The sequence below is a fragment of the Oryza sativa genome, chromosome 8, assembly GCF_034140825.1.
Source record: "Oryza sativa Japonica Group chromosome 8, ASM3414082v1".
NCBI lineage: Eukaryota > Viridiplantae > Streptophyta > Magnoliopsida > Poales > Poaceae > Oryza > Oryza sativa.
This window is the reverse complement of record NC_089042.1, coordinates 25,075,252-25,092,706: the sequence shown is the minus strand read 5'-3', so window position 1 is coordinate 25,092,706 and position 17,455 is coordinate 25,075,252. Positions and strand designations below refer to the sequence as shown.

Below are 17,455 nucleotides of genomic sequence, written 5' to 3'. Positions count from 1 at the left end.
GGATAAAACTGGACAGCTCTAAATTTAATATACTTGTGCTACCAGGTTGCCAGGGGCCATCTTCCATAATGAATGCTTGAATAAAACTAGCTTGATCAATTTCTTTATGCATAGGACAGATTGTTCTAAGTAATGCAAAGTTCAACACAGAAACTAAAGTCTAACTAAAAAATTATATCAATACATTAAGGAATAAAAGTATAAAACAGTACTATGTTCAATAAAAAAACAAAAAAGAAACAAAGAGAGATGTTTTTCCTTTTCTTTTTTTCTGTTTTTTTTGTTGGGAAAGGGACTGGTTCTAAGAAGAGTACAAATAGATAGACTGCTGTACAGTCGGAGCTTACAATGATGAAGAGCCCAGACTACCGACTAAATGCCATGTCCAAAAACTAGCCCTCAAATGCTCTATTTGACAATTGATCCTCATCCATGGAAGTTATTTCAAATCTCAGCAAGTCCTTTCAGATGACTGAAGAAAACTGTTTGCTCAATGTGACGACAGTTCATTGATCTCCAATACAACCACCTCCAAGTATCAGCATGGTGGTTTATCAAATTCTGGCTCCAAACTCCTTCCTCTTTTCTTATTTTCTTCTCTTTTTTTGTATTTTCCTGCTTTTAGCCTTTTTTACAAAGCAGCATTTTTTTCCATAAACCATCTTCCAAGCTTATTATGCTGATTCTAATATGCTGTATGATGGGCTAGGCACCAATTTGGTTCTCATCATATAAACTATAATTCATCTCCCCTATGTGGCAGGAGGAAGCACCTGTTCAGCAGAAGGCAGTGCCACGGTTGCACCTGTATTTGAATCAGTAACTGAAGGCTCCCGTTTCCATTGTAAACTTCTAGCACCAGCTATCATTGGAGCACGCCCTCTGAAGGTGCTACCAGGGAGGCCACCCCTTGGGTATGCCATTCTACCATGCCTGGCATACATTGATGTTCGCCCACCACCAGGCCAACCATAAAAATGTGCAGCTTCATGAGAACTTCGCCTGACAACCTGTACAAGGGAAAAACAAATGAAATATCACCAGCTCCAAGGCAACCCAATATATCAACCAGTAAAGCAATAGAGTGATAGCAAGTTCCTTTTGTGCAACAGTTTCACGGAATACTAATTCAGAAACATAAGGTGGATGAGCTCTGAATTTGGTTAGGAGGATTGTGCTCTATATTCAAACTCCCCTTTCAGTAGAGAGAGATACTCCCTCCGTCCCAAAATATAGCTACCTAAGTACTAGATTAGACACAACCTAGTATTACGAATCTGGACATGGGCTCTATCCAGATTTGTAGTTCTAAGTTGTGTCCAATAATCCAGTACCAGGTTACAATATTTTGGGATGGAGGGAGTAGAAAGTAAAAGGACAAAGCTTGGTCATTGACCATAGTACCTTGAGGATGCGTGCCATGAATGATGTTCCATTCAATGAAAGAGCACGTTCAGCTGATTCTTTATGTAAAAATTCTACGTAAGCAGATCTGTATCGGATAAAAAAAAAGGCATGAGTTCTATTTAGGAGATGAGAATGGCCGACTTCAGATTTTAAGTATAGCTAATTTATTGTAGCCTACTTCATTAACTTGCAAGGATGTTAAACTTATGTGTTGAAAGCATGGCATTTAGATTCTTAAACTTGCAAGAGTAATTCACTCAGTTATGACCAGAGCAACATAGTTTTCGAGCAATGATAAGAAAATTGCATAAGTATTGAGTTCTAAATATCATAAATCTAATGAAACACGACGCAAGTTTAATGCCTGCGATGCCATTTATATTTACTCAAAATATTTTCCTCAGTTTGCATAAAACGATTAAAGCCAGAAGCTTATTTTTTGGGCCGGATGTAGTATTCACAATTTTTCCTATGGAGATATATGACATATAAACTGCTATCACCAATCTGTGAGTTCTACATGTAAAAACCTTTTGATTTGAATACCAAGCCAAAGGTACTCCTGGGTGAGATTTAACACCATATGAAATCAGTCCAAGCTCTACTGACGGTACAGATATAAGGTTGTTCCTAGTTGCATCTGAAGTTTAAGTTTCATGTTAAATGAAGAGAGATATAACTCAAGTTTTTTAGACCATGTGAAGTTGACTTCAAAGTTGAAGATATAAGCACAATAGCACCTAATGGCTGATTTGCACTAGACATGTTCCATCACTCAACATCTCAAAAACCACCATGATATTGCATGGCATTTACGTATATAAGATAAAAAAAACAGCAAAAAAAATCTTCTCAGCAAAATTAGCATATGAAAGAGTACCCTGTTGGCTGCCCTGTTGCTGCATTAGTAACAATAACTACTTTGAGCACCGCACCAAACTTGTTGAAATGGCGAGATAGCGCGTCCTTGGTGGCACCAAAATGAACCTTCAAATAAAATTGACAAAGGTATAAGAATATAGGACAAGAAACCATGTGTGATGAGAAGACATAGATACCAACATTGCTAACATAGAGGGTTCTAGAGTCTGCGTCCTCAGTTGGGTGTGCAGTGCTATATGAACTCGTAACTGCAAGGAAGGACAGATATATTATATTGTGCAATAAACAATAGTGAGATAAGGTGAAACATTCCGTCCTGATGATTGTTTCTGATGGGAATTTACATCAGAGTGCTAGTTCAGCATTATGCTTTGACTTTTGAATTAAACAATTTTAAATGCTAAAATGATTTTGAGTTATGTCACATACCAGATGATGCAATTGCAGATCGCTGTGAATCCTTTTGGACTTCTCCATGAGCTAGTTCCTGAGTGGTTTTCTCAACAGTCAGATAAAATCTACCTGAAGATTCCTAAATAATTTTAAAGCATTGGAGCTAAATACAAGGAATGTGACCAAATGGAACAAACAATTACTCAGTAATTAGGCATAAGTAACAGCTAAAGAATGTAAAATATTTCCTGTGTATTAACAAAATATAGAAGCAAGCTAATACAGTAAGTAGTCTGAATCAATGGAACATGCAAGTGAAGTAGCTATAGGTTTCTCATTCCAAGCATTATTGATGTGAACCAATCTGCATCGGCCTTTTCAGCTGGCCATGAAGAGATAAAAGCACAATAAACTAATCCTGCAAACCACTAACCAACCCAGTTCAATCCAATAGAGGAAAGTAGTGACAAATCATTTAATAATGTGTTTTCACTCGACGATCTGTCAGCCTTGCTTCTCATCTATTCCAGTCAAATGGGAAATCAGCGATAGTTATCACATGCAAATATCCAATATACTTACTTAGATGATACTTTTTTAAAAATAGAAGTAAAACTTTAAGCAAAATAATCAGAGTGGGTATGCAGAAATGGTAAACATAGTGCAGTTACTAAGCAGTTACTAATAAAATTTGATTGGTTTAAAATATGAAGCTACTTACTTTGATATTACTAGTCAGAGAGGTAACAGTAGCATTCATGGGTGTAATGTCCGTTTTCTCTACAACATGAACATCTTTTGGTGTCTCATAATTGGAAGGTTCCAGATTGTTGGCATTAACTGGGACAACCACAGTTTTGCTCATACTTATTACTGACAAAGAACCTGGTTGCTCCTCCTTAATCAAGTTTGAATGCCTCATTGTACTGGTCTCTGGTTCAACACTGCATTTCACGAAAACATCTTTCTTCTCCACAACTGAAGGGTAAGCAGCTACTTGTGAATCGGAACTTCCATATCTAGTGATTCCATCATCTCTGCTAACATCATCATCAGATGTAGAATCAACATTCATTTCAGCTTCCCCATCTTCTAATGTTATGTCTCCGGATATCTCATCATCATTATCGTATCGATCAGAATCATGATCATCTGCAGTTGTAGCTGGTTTGAAATCTTCGTAATCTCTCTGCTGTTCACGAGAACGGGGTGTCTGATTCACAGCATTCCCTTGGCCTAATCGACTAAACACGCTTCCAGTAGATCTAACTTTGGTAGAATCTGCAGCAGCCTCTGCGGCAGCTCTGAGAGCTAAAGCAGCTCCAGGTACTTGAAGAATTTGCCTAGTTCTTTCTGGCTTTTTGTCATACAGGTGGCCCTCTGTAGATGTTTCTATTCTTTTACCATGCAGGCTGTCTGCAGATGATGTGGAAACCACAGAACGTAGGCGCTTAGAAGATGGTTCCGTAGAGCTGCTGGTTTGCTGTACAGCTTTCACAGCATCTCGAACAGCAAACTTTAGAAGACGGCAGGAGGCACCAACGTCACGGCGCAAAGGCAAGTCTCTCTGGCAATAAAGAAAAGAATTGTTGGTAAATGACATGTTTTGAATTTTGCATAATTAATTTTAAACAATGAAAATGAAAGGCTAAAGAAAACATTGTCTCCAGTAGAGACATTAAGAATGAATGCTTCCAGTCGTACCGAAAATTGAGGGGCTGAACTAAACTGCAGTCTAACATTCCCTTATGAAAATTTTAGAGCAGAAAACCAACAATATTTCAGGTAGATAGTACATACATAGACTGTATTGGCTATTTGGTGATTTCCCCAACACTTAGAAACATGAAAAAATAACTAGATCAGCTAGTTGTTCATTCTAATTGCGAAGTATTGCAGAAAACACAAACAGCTAGAGCCCACATATGCATATTCATGAGATGAAAAATTGTTAATTCATCAGTTGCAAAGAACGTTTGTTGCAATGTAGTGTATAGTTCAAATAGGGAATGTGGAAAATCGCAGTGCACCTTCATTTTAACAACTAACATGATACTATCCTCTTATAATCCTGTGCTGATGCTATAAAAGTTCATATTTAGTGTGTTAAAAGGAATCTTCCATTGCACAATTTAGAGAAGTATAAACAATTAAATGTTTAGCTGCAACACAAAGCAAGTTAATGAAAAAGTGAATCATTAAAAAAGTATGCAAGACAGCAGAGTGTTTCAGTCAATCCATTTGGTTAACACAAGCATTATGCATCTCCTATTATCACATCACACACCTTTATTTGTTGCGGTTCGTCATCCCTGTCACGCTTTCTGCCATTCCGTTGATTAGACGATGGGGGATGTCGTATTTCATTAACCTTTTGCGACCTTTTCTCCTCACCATGCAAAATATCCTTCAGTACACTTCTAAGTGGAAAGTTTTCATTACCCTCCCGACCAATTCCTTTCCAATCCCTTTTAGTCCGACTTCTGGTTGTACTGGGTTCACTTACACACTCAGGATGAGTTTGATCTTTGCTTCTCAACTGCAACTCTGACGATTTCTGTTCTCCAGGTAGTTCATTTGGGGCTTCGTCATCCTTATTATCCACCTGCAGTTGTTCTTGTGTTTGCACATAAAGGTGCAAATTTACAGATAAATGATCCCACAACCTACATGAAAGACATGGTATTCAGTTACACTTGATAAAGTAATATGCATGTAAATAAGCAAGGATTGTTTATTGTTCTGGACTGGATATTTTGTTGAAGTGGTATGAGAAGTATGCACAAGAAATGATGGATTCAGGCAAGAAACAGTCTCTGTAACCTGAACTGCTTGTATGGGCAAATGACAAAGGCTAAATTAATCAGTAGATACAAACCAGTTTCAGGTTTAACAAGTAATTATAATATATTGTAGTCCTTGCAAATTATATACAGAAATAATCCAGGTAAAAAGTGTTTTTCGTTTTTACTACAGTCAACCTCTCCACTTCACACGAATGGTAAAGTAGCAAAATTTATTTAAAAAACCAATGCAAAGATCAAAAACATTTTTTTTAATTCTTTTCCAATGCTCAGTCACAAATGATTTGCGATTTGATTAAAGAGTTACATGGCAAGTTCTTGAACTTGCAGATGGTTGATCTTGATCCATGTACTTCCAAACAAGTTTATCTAAGGGCCTTTTCTAAAGTGCTATTTGAGCTTATCTACGCCTCGTTCCCATTAGCACGCTTTTCAAACTGCTAAATAGTGTGCTTTCAAAAATTCTATATAGAACGTGCTTTCAAAAATGAAATAAATTTATTTTTCAATTTTTTTATAATCAATACACAATTAATCATATACTAATCACATTTCTCATTTTGCGTGCAGCTACTCAGCTAAATTCATCCTCTAAAAAAGAGCGTGGCCTAAACCCATAATGTGATTTAGTTGGGTCATGCAGCAGCCCAACCATATCGGCATGGATGTCTTTGCTTATGTGGATGGATGCGCCTAGCCATGCTGCAGGGTTACTTTTAGCAGGAAAATTATACTCCATGGGATGTGGCATATTTTCATACGCCCCTCTAACCAGATGTTATAAATGCTTTTGATGGTTAAATGTATGCAAAACATCAATTTGCCTAAGTACCAAAGGAGTAAATTGCATAGTCTAGGAGTAAATTGCTAGGCATGCATTAGTTCAAAAATATAGAGAACGCTGTGCACAAATGCAAAAATATATTAAAGGTTGGTTTAACAACATAGTTGATGCCAAAAAATTAAGAATTCAATCTATATGACATGTGAACTAACCAGGAAATAAAGGCGCGACTATCCTTTCCCAGAAATACATCAAGCTCCTTGATGGCCTCATCTTTGCGCTTTCCACCTTCGAGCAACAAAATGACGTACTCCTGCACTTAAAACAACAACAGAGGTACACTTATTGCTTTCTCTAGGAGCATTTCAGTGTAACATAGAAAAGGTAAAGGATGGTATTTAGCATTCTAGTGTGTAAGAAAATGAATAAAATGAATTCAAGGCAATACAATGTGCTGAAAGCAATGTATTCCATGCCATTGCAGGATGCTTCCTCAGACAGAATATGTCAATTCTACCCACGATGATTAAAAATGGTGTCATTAATTAAAGGTAGAGGAAAACCTAGCAGCAGATTCCTGCATAAATGCTATAACCACAATGAGGAGATGCAGCAATCTTATCACAGTTTGGTCACCTTTGGATAGTAAAGTGTTGTGCCCAAGAAGATGAGGTCAAAATAGCAAATCTGGTTAAGAAAATTTGGTGATGGATGGGGAAAGGGAAATAGAAAATAAATGGCGTGTTAATAAGAACTAAAATGGAAAGCACCCATGGGAACTTGACTAATCACAAGTCAAGTATGAGATAATGTAATCTTTGTTGCTACACTGCATGATCATGTTCTTGAAAGGAGATATCGATCTCCTAACCTAGTATTAAATAAATAAACTTAACTAGATTAGACCAAAATATCCATCCATACATGGCAAAAATAAAAAAGGAACTTTAAGAATTTCTAGGCTCCTAGCATCTAATCAGTGATCACCTCGCGAAAAGAATCTCCTAAGAAAAGCAATGGAGCGGCAGTACATTATGCTCCCATTTTAGAATTTTTTTTTTGGGACATGTTTCAGGTAACTACACAATATTCTAGTGCTTCTGGCACCATTAGACCGACTGGATTCAATTAAACAAAGCACAGCAGTATACAGGGGCACTACATTAGAGCAAATAAAAAACATTCCGTTCCAACCCAACTACATTAGAGCAAATAAACAACATTTCGTTCCAACCCAACCAAACCTCCAGGAAGCGAACACACCCAACATATTTAAAGAAGACGGGATCTTACGGCAATTATGAGTGATTACACTAACAGCAGAGGACCAAACATTAAACACAGCGCGCAGCGGCATAATTCGGGCTAGGTTACATGAAAGTTTAGCAAAATTTTAGCTCCTCCGCACAGGCATATATCTCACACAAACCGCGGCATACCACTACAAAAGGCGCTCAAAACTAGACTAAAATCCCGAAGTTGCAAGCATATAATCCAAACCACAAACGAACGGCGTCACTACACTGCCCGCACACCGAGCGGAGCGCCAACGATGCGCGAGAGGAGGGAAGGGAAGGGAAGGGAAGAGAACGGTGGCGGCGGCGTCGTACCACGAGGGTGTTGTTGGTGTAGTCGTCCACGAACTCCCGCAGCTTCTCCCGCACGCGCTCGCTGAGCTGGACGACGCCGGCGCCGGTGAGGTCGGCCTTGAAGTACCGGCCTCCGTCGCCGCCGCCGCCGGCGGCATCCTCCGCCTCCATCGCGGCGGAGGCTTCCAGAACCCCCCTCGCCAAACCTAGATCCAGCCCAGTGGGGTCCCGGGGCCGAGACGGGTGCAGACGAAGCGGGCCCGCGGCGACCTTATCCGCGCCGCTCTCATCCACGGGGCCCGGGGAGCTCCGACGGCGCCGCAGCGGTCGACTGCCCGGACGGCGGCGGCGGCGGCGGCGGCGGCGGCGGCGACGCGTGGAGGCGGAGGTGGAGATGGGGGTAGGCAGGGAGGGGAGGCAACGAGGGCGAGATTTATTGGGTTTTTTGCGTTTATAGGCGCCAGGTAGGTGGTTTTGCCATCACAGAATTGATGATTCAACTGCGCTTTTTTACACCGTGTTTGGAATTCTAAACGACCTTTTTACCGTGATTTGGGAGAGCAGGGTTGGCTGCAAAAGCCCAGTAAAAAGGGATATATATGTTAATTAATTAATTAATTAAAGAAATTATAAAGATAAGAGCAGAGTTATTGTACGCGTATTTTACGCGGTGTATACGCGTAGAAGGCAACCACCACCTCCGCTGACACCTGTCTCTGATGCGGCAATGTGGAGCGACACTTGTAACCGATGCGGTGATTCGAGGTGACAACTGGAACTGATACGCTAATTTAGGCGACGACTGGAACTGATGCGCTGATTAATGTGACACCTGTAAAGACTGGAAGTCTAGAATTTGTATGCTAGTTCGGGTGACACCTAGCCTCGTACGCTAGTTCGAGTGACACCTGAACTGATGCGCTTGTTCGAATGACACCTGTATTGGTACGCTTATTTTGGGTGATATCTAAAAGGTTAGAACTTGTCTGCTTATTCAGATAACACCTGGAATCTATGTTAATTCTAGGTGGCACTTGGAAGGTTGAAACCACTGTGCTAATTGAGGTGACACCTATAAATGGTACGCTAATTCCGTTGAGACTTATAACCAATGCAATGAATAATCAAAGAAAACAAATATAGCAACGTAGAATAATACTCCCTTCGTTCGAAAATATAAGCATTTTTAGAATAGTGCGAAGTCAAACTTTTAAATTTTGACTATTAATAGCAAAAAAAATTTAAAAGATTAATCATGTAAAAATGAACTATTATAATATGCAAACTATCTTTATTTAAAATATATTAGTCTTATAGATATTGTTGGTCAAAGTAGTTCTCGAAAACCGTCCCGAGGTAACGGAGGGAGTAGTTGGCAAGAAACGAAAATGACACAAAATCGAGCAACTGCGCATAGTCTTCCTTGAAACACGTAATTTAGTAGTAGTAATACATTTTTATTTGATTATGTTGATAGGAACCTTTATTCAAATTCATTCATCTAAAATATTTTCATGCTAAAAGGCTAATAATACTATACAATATATTGGCTACACAGACCGTTAAGAAACCCTAAAATATTTTCTTGGGAGGGAAGTAACATAACAATATTAGTAAATATTAATAACATAATACACGCGTCAACTGACATGTTGATTTCTCGCGGCAAAAACAAAGACATCTAGGCTATGTTTGGATCCATGGGAAATTTTTTAGCCCACCCCTAACCCCTTTTAGCCACAAAATAGCTCAAGGGGAGTCAAACAGGAGGGCTATTTGTAAATAGCTCACCCCAAAAATTATCACCCTCAAGGGGTGCTAATTGGGGCTATTTGGTATGGGGCCTACCGATTCCCATTATCTCTCACTTGCTCTGGATCCCATTGCAGCCACCCACACTCGTCGTCCCTCGCTCTCGCCCTCGCTCGCTCTCCAGAACCCTAGAGCCACCTCGATCTATCGTCGCCGACCTTTGCTCGCGCCGCCGCCCGGCCCCACCCACGCTGCCCCCTCCCCTTCACCCGCACCGCTCCTTCCTTTAGATCCGCCGCTGGCCATCCATGCCGGCGCCTCACCCCACCCGCATTGCCAGCCACCGGATCCGCCGTCCACACATCACCGCGCACCGGATCTGCCGGAAGATGGACCCCAACGGCTTCGATTTCTTCTCTCAAGATCCTATTTAGTCCGTAGCCGGCAACATTTGGCCCTCGCGGCTGTCGGCGTCTAGCCCTTCCCACGAATCCGTTCCCCGCGCCAGTGTTGACACGCTGGACCTCAACGCCTAGGCGGCGTTGGGCCAGGAGTTCCCTCACCTCTACGAATACGGTGCCTTCCTCTAGGGTGGCGGTGAGGAAGGAGCTAGCCGCGGCCAGGGCTCCGGTCTCCCTCCCCTCCACGCACCACACTCTCTAGGAGTGAGGGAGTTTGACTTGATCACTTATTAAAATTAAAACAGTTTGACTTTAACAAAAGTCAAAATATCTTATAAACTGAAAATAGAGGGAGTATATACTATATGGATGAAAATAATTTACAGGACAATGTTTGATTACGCGTATAGTAGATCCATAATTTATACAAAACTGCTTTAATTACATCTCGGGCAGCAAAGCTACTAGAAATTGTTTCGCCCAGCTGCTAGCTCTCCACTCGATCGAGACAAGTCGTGGACTCCGGCCGGCCGGCGGCGGCGAACAATGGCTAGCTAGGACTAGGAGCTAGCCGGCGGCGGTCTGGCGGGGTCGACGGTCTTGAACGACTGGTGCAGCCGGCGGAGGACGGCCTCGTCGCGGCTCCACTCCGGGTTGGGCGCCGTCACGAAGTGCGCGTACAGCTTGTTCCGCGCGCACGTCACGGAGATGAGGCTGTGCGCGCCGGCGCCGGCGATCTCGTACTCGTAGTAGAGCTGCCCGCCGCCGTCCCTCCGCTCCGTCGACAGCACGCCGTCCGCCGACGCGATCTGGTCCTGGAGCCCGACGTCGGAGAGCGCGAGGTTGTCGAGCACGGCGCCCACCGGCGCCAGCGCCCGGAACCCGGCGAGGAACGTGAGGTACTCCCGCTCCGACCGCTTCCGCGGGTTGAAGAACTCGCTGTCCGTGCCGTTGGTGCCCTTCTCCACCTTGGACACCAGCCTCTCCTTCCACCCCTCCGGCACCTCGTACACGTACTCCGCCGCGTCCTTCTTGCTCGCGTTCCCGCCGTACCCGCCGTAGTTCGCCGCGCTCGCCGCCGTGCCGTAGTACACCTTGAACTCCGCCTCCCCGGCCGCCGCCGCCGCCGCCGTGGCCGGGGACAGCGCCAGGAGCCCCGCCGCGGCCACCGCTGCGAGAGTGGCGGCGAGCGGCTTCGCCGGCGCGAGCCTGACAGCCCTCGGCGACGTGGAAGAGGTGGTGGTGGTGGGAAGAGGGGAAGGGGAGAGGAGGGAGGCGAGGAGCATGGCCATGGTCGACGTCGGAGAGGCCGGGGGGAGGGGAAGATGCGGTGGTTGGCGCGCGTTTTCTTGTGTGGTTTTTTGTGTCGGCGAGAGGATAGGAGAGATCGGCGTGGCTTATCCGGTGATGAGACGACATGGCAGTATGGCACTTGCCGCCACTGCCTTTCGCTGTATTTTGTTGGGATCACCTGTACATTTCTTCACAAATTTTTTTTTAAAAATTTAACAAATATAATTATAGTATAATCATGATGTAATTATACTATAACTTACATGTAACTTTTAAAAATCTCTCCATAACATACTATTTCGGTGAAATGGAGGTCTGGGAACGAATCCTCTCATATATATGCATGCAGCGACTTTTTTTCCTTCTTCACTTGTACGAATGTTGAAACAAATATAACGGTTCAAAATTATGTGAAAGTTATATGCAAGTTACATACAAGTTATAATGTAATTACATACAAGTTACAGTATAATTACACTACGATTATACTGTAGTTATATTTGTTAAATTTTTAGAAGAAAATTTGTCGATAAATATATAGCAAAATTGATAAACTTAAAGTTGTGCCATTGTTTATTTCTGTTATGGTTAGGTTCTGAGTTAAAAATTTGTAGCTTCACTTGAAGCAAACACCGGGTTTCATATCCATTATCCAAAAAACTCCGTCCCCGTACAAACATGTTTTTTTTTTCTCGAACATTTTTCGCCGCTGTTTTGACCCTGAAAAGGGCAGGATTGCACGAGAAGTTAGAACCCCAGAACGTGTCACTGACGTGCGGGGCCAACCAAGCCCATGGGCCCTCATCTCGGGTGGGCCGAGCGCTTTGCGACCACTATTCATGGGCCGAATACTCCTCGTCGGCCGCAGCCTAGTATAGCCCAAAAAGAGACTGGAAGTGGAAGCGTACTCATCAGAGAAGTCAGAAAGGGAGGAGAGCCGTCGCCGCCGTGGGATGTCGCCGTCGTCGTCGTCGTCGAGCACGGGGCCGATGGGGGTGGCGGTGTCGCCGGAGGTGGAAGCGGCGCTGGCGCGCGGCGGCGCGGTCGTCGCCCTCGAGTCCACCATCATCTGCCACGGTAAGCTCGCGCCTCGCCGCCTCCTCCCCACCCCGTCTCCCTCCCGGATTACATGGCTCACTCCGGCGATGTGCGCCCGCGGCTGGGGGACGCGTTTGGCTTTCTTCCCATCCCAGGTATGCCCTACCCGAAGAATCTCCAGACCGCCATGGAGGTGGAGGCCGTCGTGAGGGAGAACGGGGCGGTTCCTGCCACCATAGCCATTCTGAACGGCGTGCCACATGTTGGTGAGTCCTGTGATTTTTCCTGTGACTCGGAGATCAGATACATGTTCAACTGTTCAAGTGCTGGAGGCGTGATCCGTAGTTGCTAGCTACTATGAATTATTCTCCAATTAACACCGGATAATTTTCGTAATGTGATAGGCCTTAGCGGCGAGCAATTGAAGAGCTTGGCTGTAAGTGGAAGACAGTTTCAGAAGACGGCTAGAAGGGATATTGCACATGTTGTGAGTACCTTGCACACTAGAAATTGGTCGTTCAGAATGTTTTCCAATGTGTTCAGTTATATCTGCACTAAAACTTTACAGTTGATATATGTTTCTCGTCTTATTGCTTCCTGTAACGAGTTTTACTGATTGAAAGGTGGCCTCTGGTGGTAATGGTGCAACAACAGTTTCTGCCACTATGTTTTTCGCTCATAAGGTCAGAGCCAAAAACATCTTACTGCTCTTGTTACTGTTAATTTATCTTTCCTTGATTTGATAGCCTTTTTCTTGTTCATCTTTGTTACATGTAGTTGGTGCCAATCATTCATCTCTATATCAAACTAAAGTTGCTCTCAAATTCAGGTTGGCATACCAATTTTCGTAACTGGAGGGATTGGAGGTGTTCATAGAAATGGTGAACAGAGTAAGTACCTTCCTCCTTCCAATCGTGTAAGGAGTCCCTTGCTATCTGCACATTTTACAGTTGATGCTTCAATCAGTTTTTCTGAGTTATGAATGGATGCTGTAGCCTTCCATTTTAATATCGTTTACTATTACCATGGGTCTAAATGTGGATTATAGCAGCTCATGCCTGATAGAGGTCATGTGGCTTAATAGCTCTAAAAGAGGGCAAGTGAAATGACATGTTTATTATATCTAGACGATGTAATTTTTTGTTGATTTATACCATTTCGATCAGTTTGTGTTTCTTCATGTGTTGAAAACTTAGCAGAAATTTAATATGCCTCTTGATTTTTTGTAATCTAGTTTGTCTATGCCTCTTGATTTTTTGTAATCTAGTTTGTTTTCTTTAGCTTTTCTGCATCCTGTTGTCATTCTCTAGTTAATTTAAGAGTAAAGTGCACGGGCGGTCCTTAAACTTGCAGGGGTATGTCATCTAGGTCTCTAAACTCTCAAAATACATATCCAAGTCCAAGAACTTGTCATAGTGTGTCATTTAGGTCCCAAATCGCCCCAGCCCCTATAGGATCCTACGTGGCACTGATGTGGCATGCCACACGGACAAGACGTGGCATCATTTTGACTAACAAATGAAACCCATTTATCTTTTTCTTCTTTTCTTATCTTTTCCTCCTCCTCTTTTTTTTCTTTCTTCTCCTTTTTTTTTCTTTTCCCGAGTAGAAGAAAGGAAAAAAAAAGAAGAATGAGAAGAAAACGAAGAAAAAAGAAGGGAAAAAGGAAGAAAAGGACATATCACGTCCATATGGCATGCCATATCAGCGCCACATAGGATTCTATAGGGGCTATGTCGATTTGGGACCTAAATGATACACTTTGACAAGTTCTGGAACCTAGATGTGCATTTTGAGAGTTTGGGGACCTAGATGACACAACCTTACAAGTTTAAGGACCGCCTATGCACTTTACTCTTAATTTAAGATGCTGATGGTGTTATACCATCTACTCAGTTTGAACCCTGAAGCTAAATATTTATTTATATCCATTATCCACACGTTCTTTGAAATACATTACCGACAGTTTGTTGTATATACTTGATTAAGACATCAATTGATTAAGCACACGTATGTCCTATTAAACAGTTTGCACTGTTTGATGCAGCCATGGACATCTCCTCAGACTTAACTGAACTTGGAAAGACTCCTGTCACTGTTATTTCAGCTGGTGTGAAATCTATTTTGGACATACCACGGACACTTGAGTACTTGGTATTACCTATCACTCCCACTCTTCAAAAGAATGGCTCTTTGATCTGTTAAAAGTGAACTTCCGTCAGTTCATGTAGATTGTTTTCTTGTTAGAACATTGGATACTTCACACACTGTGTATCAGTATTTTCTGGATTCTGTTCATGAAGTATGAGTGGAGCAGCTGTTTTCAGGGGCTCTCCAACAAAATTCTGTAGTCATATCTGTTAGACCACTCTGATATAGGAATACTAATGTAGCATTATAATTTAAATATGAAGTATTACAAAACAAGGTTTACCTAGTAGCAAAGCAAAAAATGCTGTGGAATTGGTAGCTTATTTTTACTCCTAGTGATGTGCTGCCATAAGTATGCTGTTAGCTGCACCGTTACTATGATAGGATGATACACTGTGCAAATTACAGAGCCAGGATCTGATACAGTAAGAAACCAGGAACCAGAAATTAGTTACCACGAAAATTAGCTCACTTCCTATGTATTTTTTGTTGTTATATTTCCCTCAAGAAATAGAATGCTGTTGCATCAGAACCTGAAAGTTTTCTCATGTCCATGATAACTCCATCCAGACAAGTAAAACTGCTAGATCTACAACTGAGGGTTTATAGTTTTCCAGAATCATACGTTTGTTCATTTTATTCTCCATAATCTACGACCATCCTTTTCAAGTAAGTCATGACAATTTTCTGGTGTTTCTTGGTATAGACAAGTTATTTCTTTAGGTTTTACTCGTTAAATGTGCTATATTTGAAATTTGGTGTATTTCTGGCTAGGCATTTCAATGAATGCAATGTTGTTTGGTGCTCAATCGTATAGGTTAACTGATTGCATTGGCAGGAAACTCAAGGAGTAACGGTTGCTGCTTACAAAACCAATGAATTTCCTGCTTTCTTTACAGAAGTCAGCGGATGTAAGGTAGAATAATTTGCTTATGTAAAATGTTTATAAGCTATATTTAATTTTTGTTTTGTTTGTTTAAGGAGATTTTCTTTTCTGTAATCTGGTGTGAATCTGTATAAAAAAGAAGAGCTGGAAATGAGTATGGGTGTTGATTTTTCAATGTTGTGTATTGTGTTGATCTGAAGGTCCCAGAATCTTTCCTTTATATATTTTGCCATGAGCCCTTGGTACAGTATCTTTTGTCTCACTGTACTGCAGTGTTAGGATGTTTGTACTAACTGGCTCCTGTCTGCTTAATTTAGGTGCCATGTCGCGTTGATTCTCCCGAAGAGTGTGCCAAGATAATATGTAAGTATTAAAGTTCGCATTTACCCCATCTGTATTCATATCTGTATCATTTGTGCGATATTGGTTTGACATGCACTGTTGGCACATGATCCATTAACCCGAACTGATTGAACTCCAGCAGACATCCAATACCTTTTGACCTTTTTACTCTGTTGGTTACAGAAAGCTACTGGCCAATGTTAATTCAGAATCACGTAAATTCAACACCAATATCCTATTAGAATCTACAATTGAGTCAGCATAAGATTCAGAACTGAAAGCAGCACATAACACGAATCGGGAGTTCACTATTGTATAGAGTTTGATTTTATCCTATGAATTACTATAACTCAACTGGAAAAAGAATTTATTGTAACACAGAGTTTATCAGCATTGCTGATTTATATCTATTTTTTACAGATGCAAACAAGAATTTACATCTAGGATCTGGGATTTTGATTGCTGTGCCGATTCCCAAGGAACATGCAGCTTCAGGAAATGCTATAGAGTCTGCAATACAGAAAGCCCTCAAGGAAGCAGAGTATTGTCCTTACTCCCAACCTCCTGCTCTCTCACTTTATCTTTTCTGTGTATTTGTGATACTAACAGAAATGATATCTAATGACTTTCTATGTTGTTTCAGGGATAAAAATATAATAGGCAACGCGATCACTCCCTTCATGCTTGACAGAGTGAAAGTACTAACTGGACGATCTTCGCTAGAAGCCAGTATCCTACAAATTTAATTTCAAACTTTGCTGTATTTTGAACCACGATGATTTTCGTATTTCCCTGTAGTTTTGAGCATTGATTAGCTATTTATTTCTATTTCAACATGCAATTTGGCATTTGGATCTTTTCAAGTTGGACTTTATGAGAGAAAAATCAAAAGGTTCAAACGTTTAGATGAATAACATCTGATTTCCCCCTCTTGTTGTTTCCTGTGTCAATAGAAACTTCTCCTTAGCATATTCAGATATTGCGCTTGTAAAGAACAATGCTCTTGTTGGTGCTAAAATTGCTGTGGCCCTTTCTGATCTTCACCAGAGAGTAACAAACAGTAAGGTTCTCTCATCAATAATAATAGTAAAATCCTAATTCTGTAATTATCTCTACAACTAAATACTTAGGCATCCTGGTTCATAAAGATTTGCAAGGTTATCTGTTCTTCTTGCATGTTTTTAGTTTTTACTGGATTTAGTCTACTGTCTGTGTTTATTGTTGGAGCTAGACCCTAGACTTGTGATCACACTCACGTCTGCTCTGGGCCAGTGATTTGCTTTTTTATGTGAGATATCACACTAGCATCTCCTCTGCCTACATGTTCAATTGAGACCTAACAATTTTGAACTTGCTGTAACAGGATTTCGGAGGTCTGCCTTATAGAGTGCATGTACAAAGGCAAGCGAGGTCTGAAACATGGGGCATCCTATTCATCCTCACAATGTATGCTTGTACAACTAGTTGGAAACTTGTAGCTTCATCCTTTTCTGGCACTATATAAATGAAACCTGAGGTGCGAGTGCATGATTTGTAGCGAGATTTGCTACTGTAGACTTAAATTAGTACATTCCACTCCAGCATAACGTGTTCTTCACTTTTTCGGGCGTGTTCTTCACTTTTTTGTTAATCTGATCTTCTGCTTTCACCTTGAAAACTTGAAATTAATTTGAACTGGGCATTCAGTCCTCCTATTTGGAGTGCATGAACTGTTGTCAAACTAATGTGGAATT

The 17,455-nt window shown here is 41.6% G+C and overlaps 3 protein-coding genes across 5 annotated transcripts; 1 reads left to right on the top strand and 2 right to left on the bottom strand.

Annotated features, from left to right (window-relative positions):
* Nucleotides 1-161: 161 nt before the first annotated feature.
* Nucleotides 162-8,281, bottom strand: LOC4345972 (nuclear localization sequence-binding protein). 2 transcript variants are annotated; one of them, XM_015794910.3, is made up of 9 exons: nucleotides 7,881-8,281; nucleotides 6,483-6,583; nucleotides 4,970-5,348; nucleotides 3,404-4,249; nucleotides 2,719-2,776; nucleotides 2,470-2,537; nucleotides 2,288-2,394; nucleotides 1,405-1,492; nucleotides 162-1,010 (listed from the first exon to the last, which is right to left on the bottom strand). In XM_015794910.3, exons 1-9 carry the CDS (start codon nucleotides 8,028-8,030, stop codon nucleotides 753-755), a joined length of 2,055 nt encoding a protein of 684 aa, XP_015650396.1. In that variant the 5' UTR covers nucleotides 8,031-8,281; the 3' UTR covers nucleotides 162-752. The 2 variants fall into 2 exon arrangements, with proteins under 2 accessions (XP_015650396.1, XP_066159449.1); XM_066303352.1 differs by lacking the exon at nucleotides 1,405-1,492.
* A 2,066-nt stretch (nucleotides 8,282-10,347) lies between these two features.
* LOC4345971 (thylakoid lumenal 19 kDa protein, chloroplastic) lies at nucleotides 10,348-11,383 on the bottom strand. The gene has a single exon (XM_015795446.3). It carries the CDS (start codon nucleotides 11,302-11,304, stop codon nucleotides 10,573-10,575), a length of 732 nt encoding a protein of 243 aa, XP_015650932.1. The 5' UTR covers nucleotides 11,305-11,383; the 3' UTR covers nucleotides 10,348-10,572.
* Nucleotides 11,384-12,209: 826 nt separating this feature from the next.
* LOC4345970 (pseudouridine-5'-phosphate glycosidase) lies at nucleotides 12,210-17,427 on the top strand. 2 transcript variants are annotated; one of them, XM_015795445.3, is made up of 12 exons: nucleotides 12,210-12,382; nucleotides 12,499-12,609; nucleotides 12,748-12,830; nucleotides 12,967-13,026; nucleotides 13,173-13,233; nucleotides 14,391-14,497; nucleotides 15,333-15,410; nucleotides 15,698-15,743; nucleotides 16,143-16,263; nucleotides 16,366-16,451; nucleotides 16,699-16,782; nucleotides 17,086-17,427. In XM_015795445.3, the coding sequence occupies exons 1-12, from the start codon at nucleotides 12,259-12,261 to the stop codon at nucleotides 17,106-17,108; spliced, it is 984 nt and encodes a 327-aa protein (XP_015650931.1). In that variant the 5' UTR covers nucleotides 12,210-12,258; the 3' UTR covers nucleotides 17,109-17,427. The 2 variants fall into 2 exon arrangements, with proteins under 2 accessions (XP_015650931.1, XP_015650930.1); XM_015795444.3 differs by having other exon boundaries at nucleotides 16,143-16,451.
* The last annotated feature ends 28 nt before the right edge of the window (nucleotides 17,428-17,455 follow it).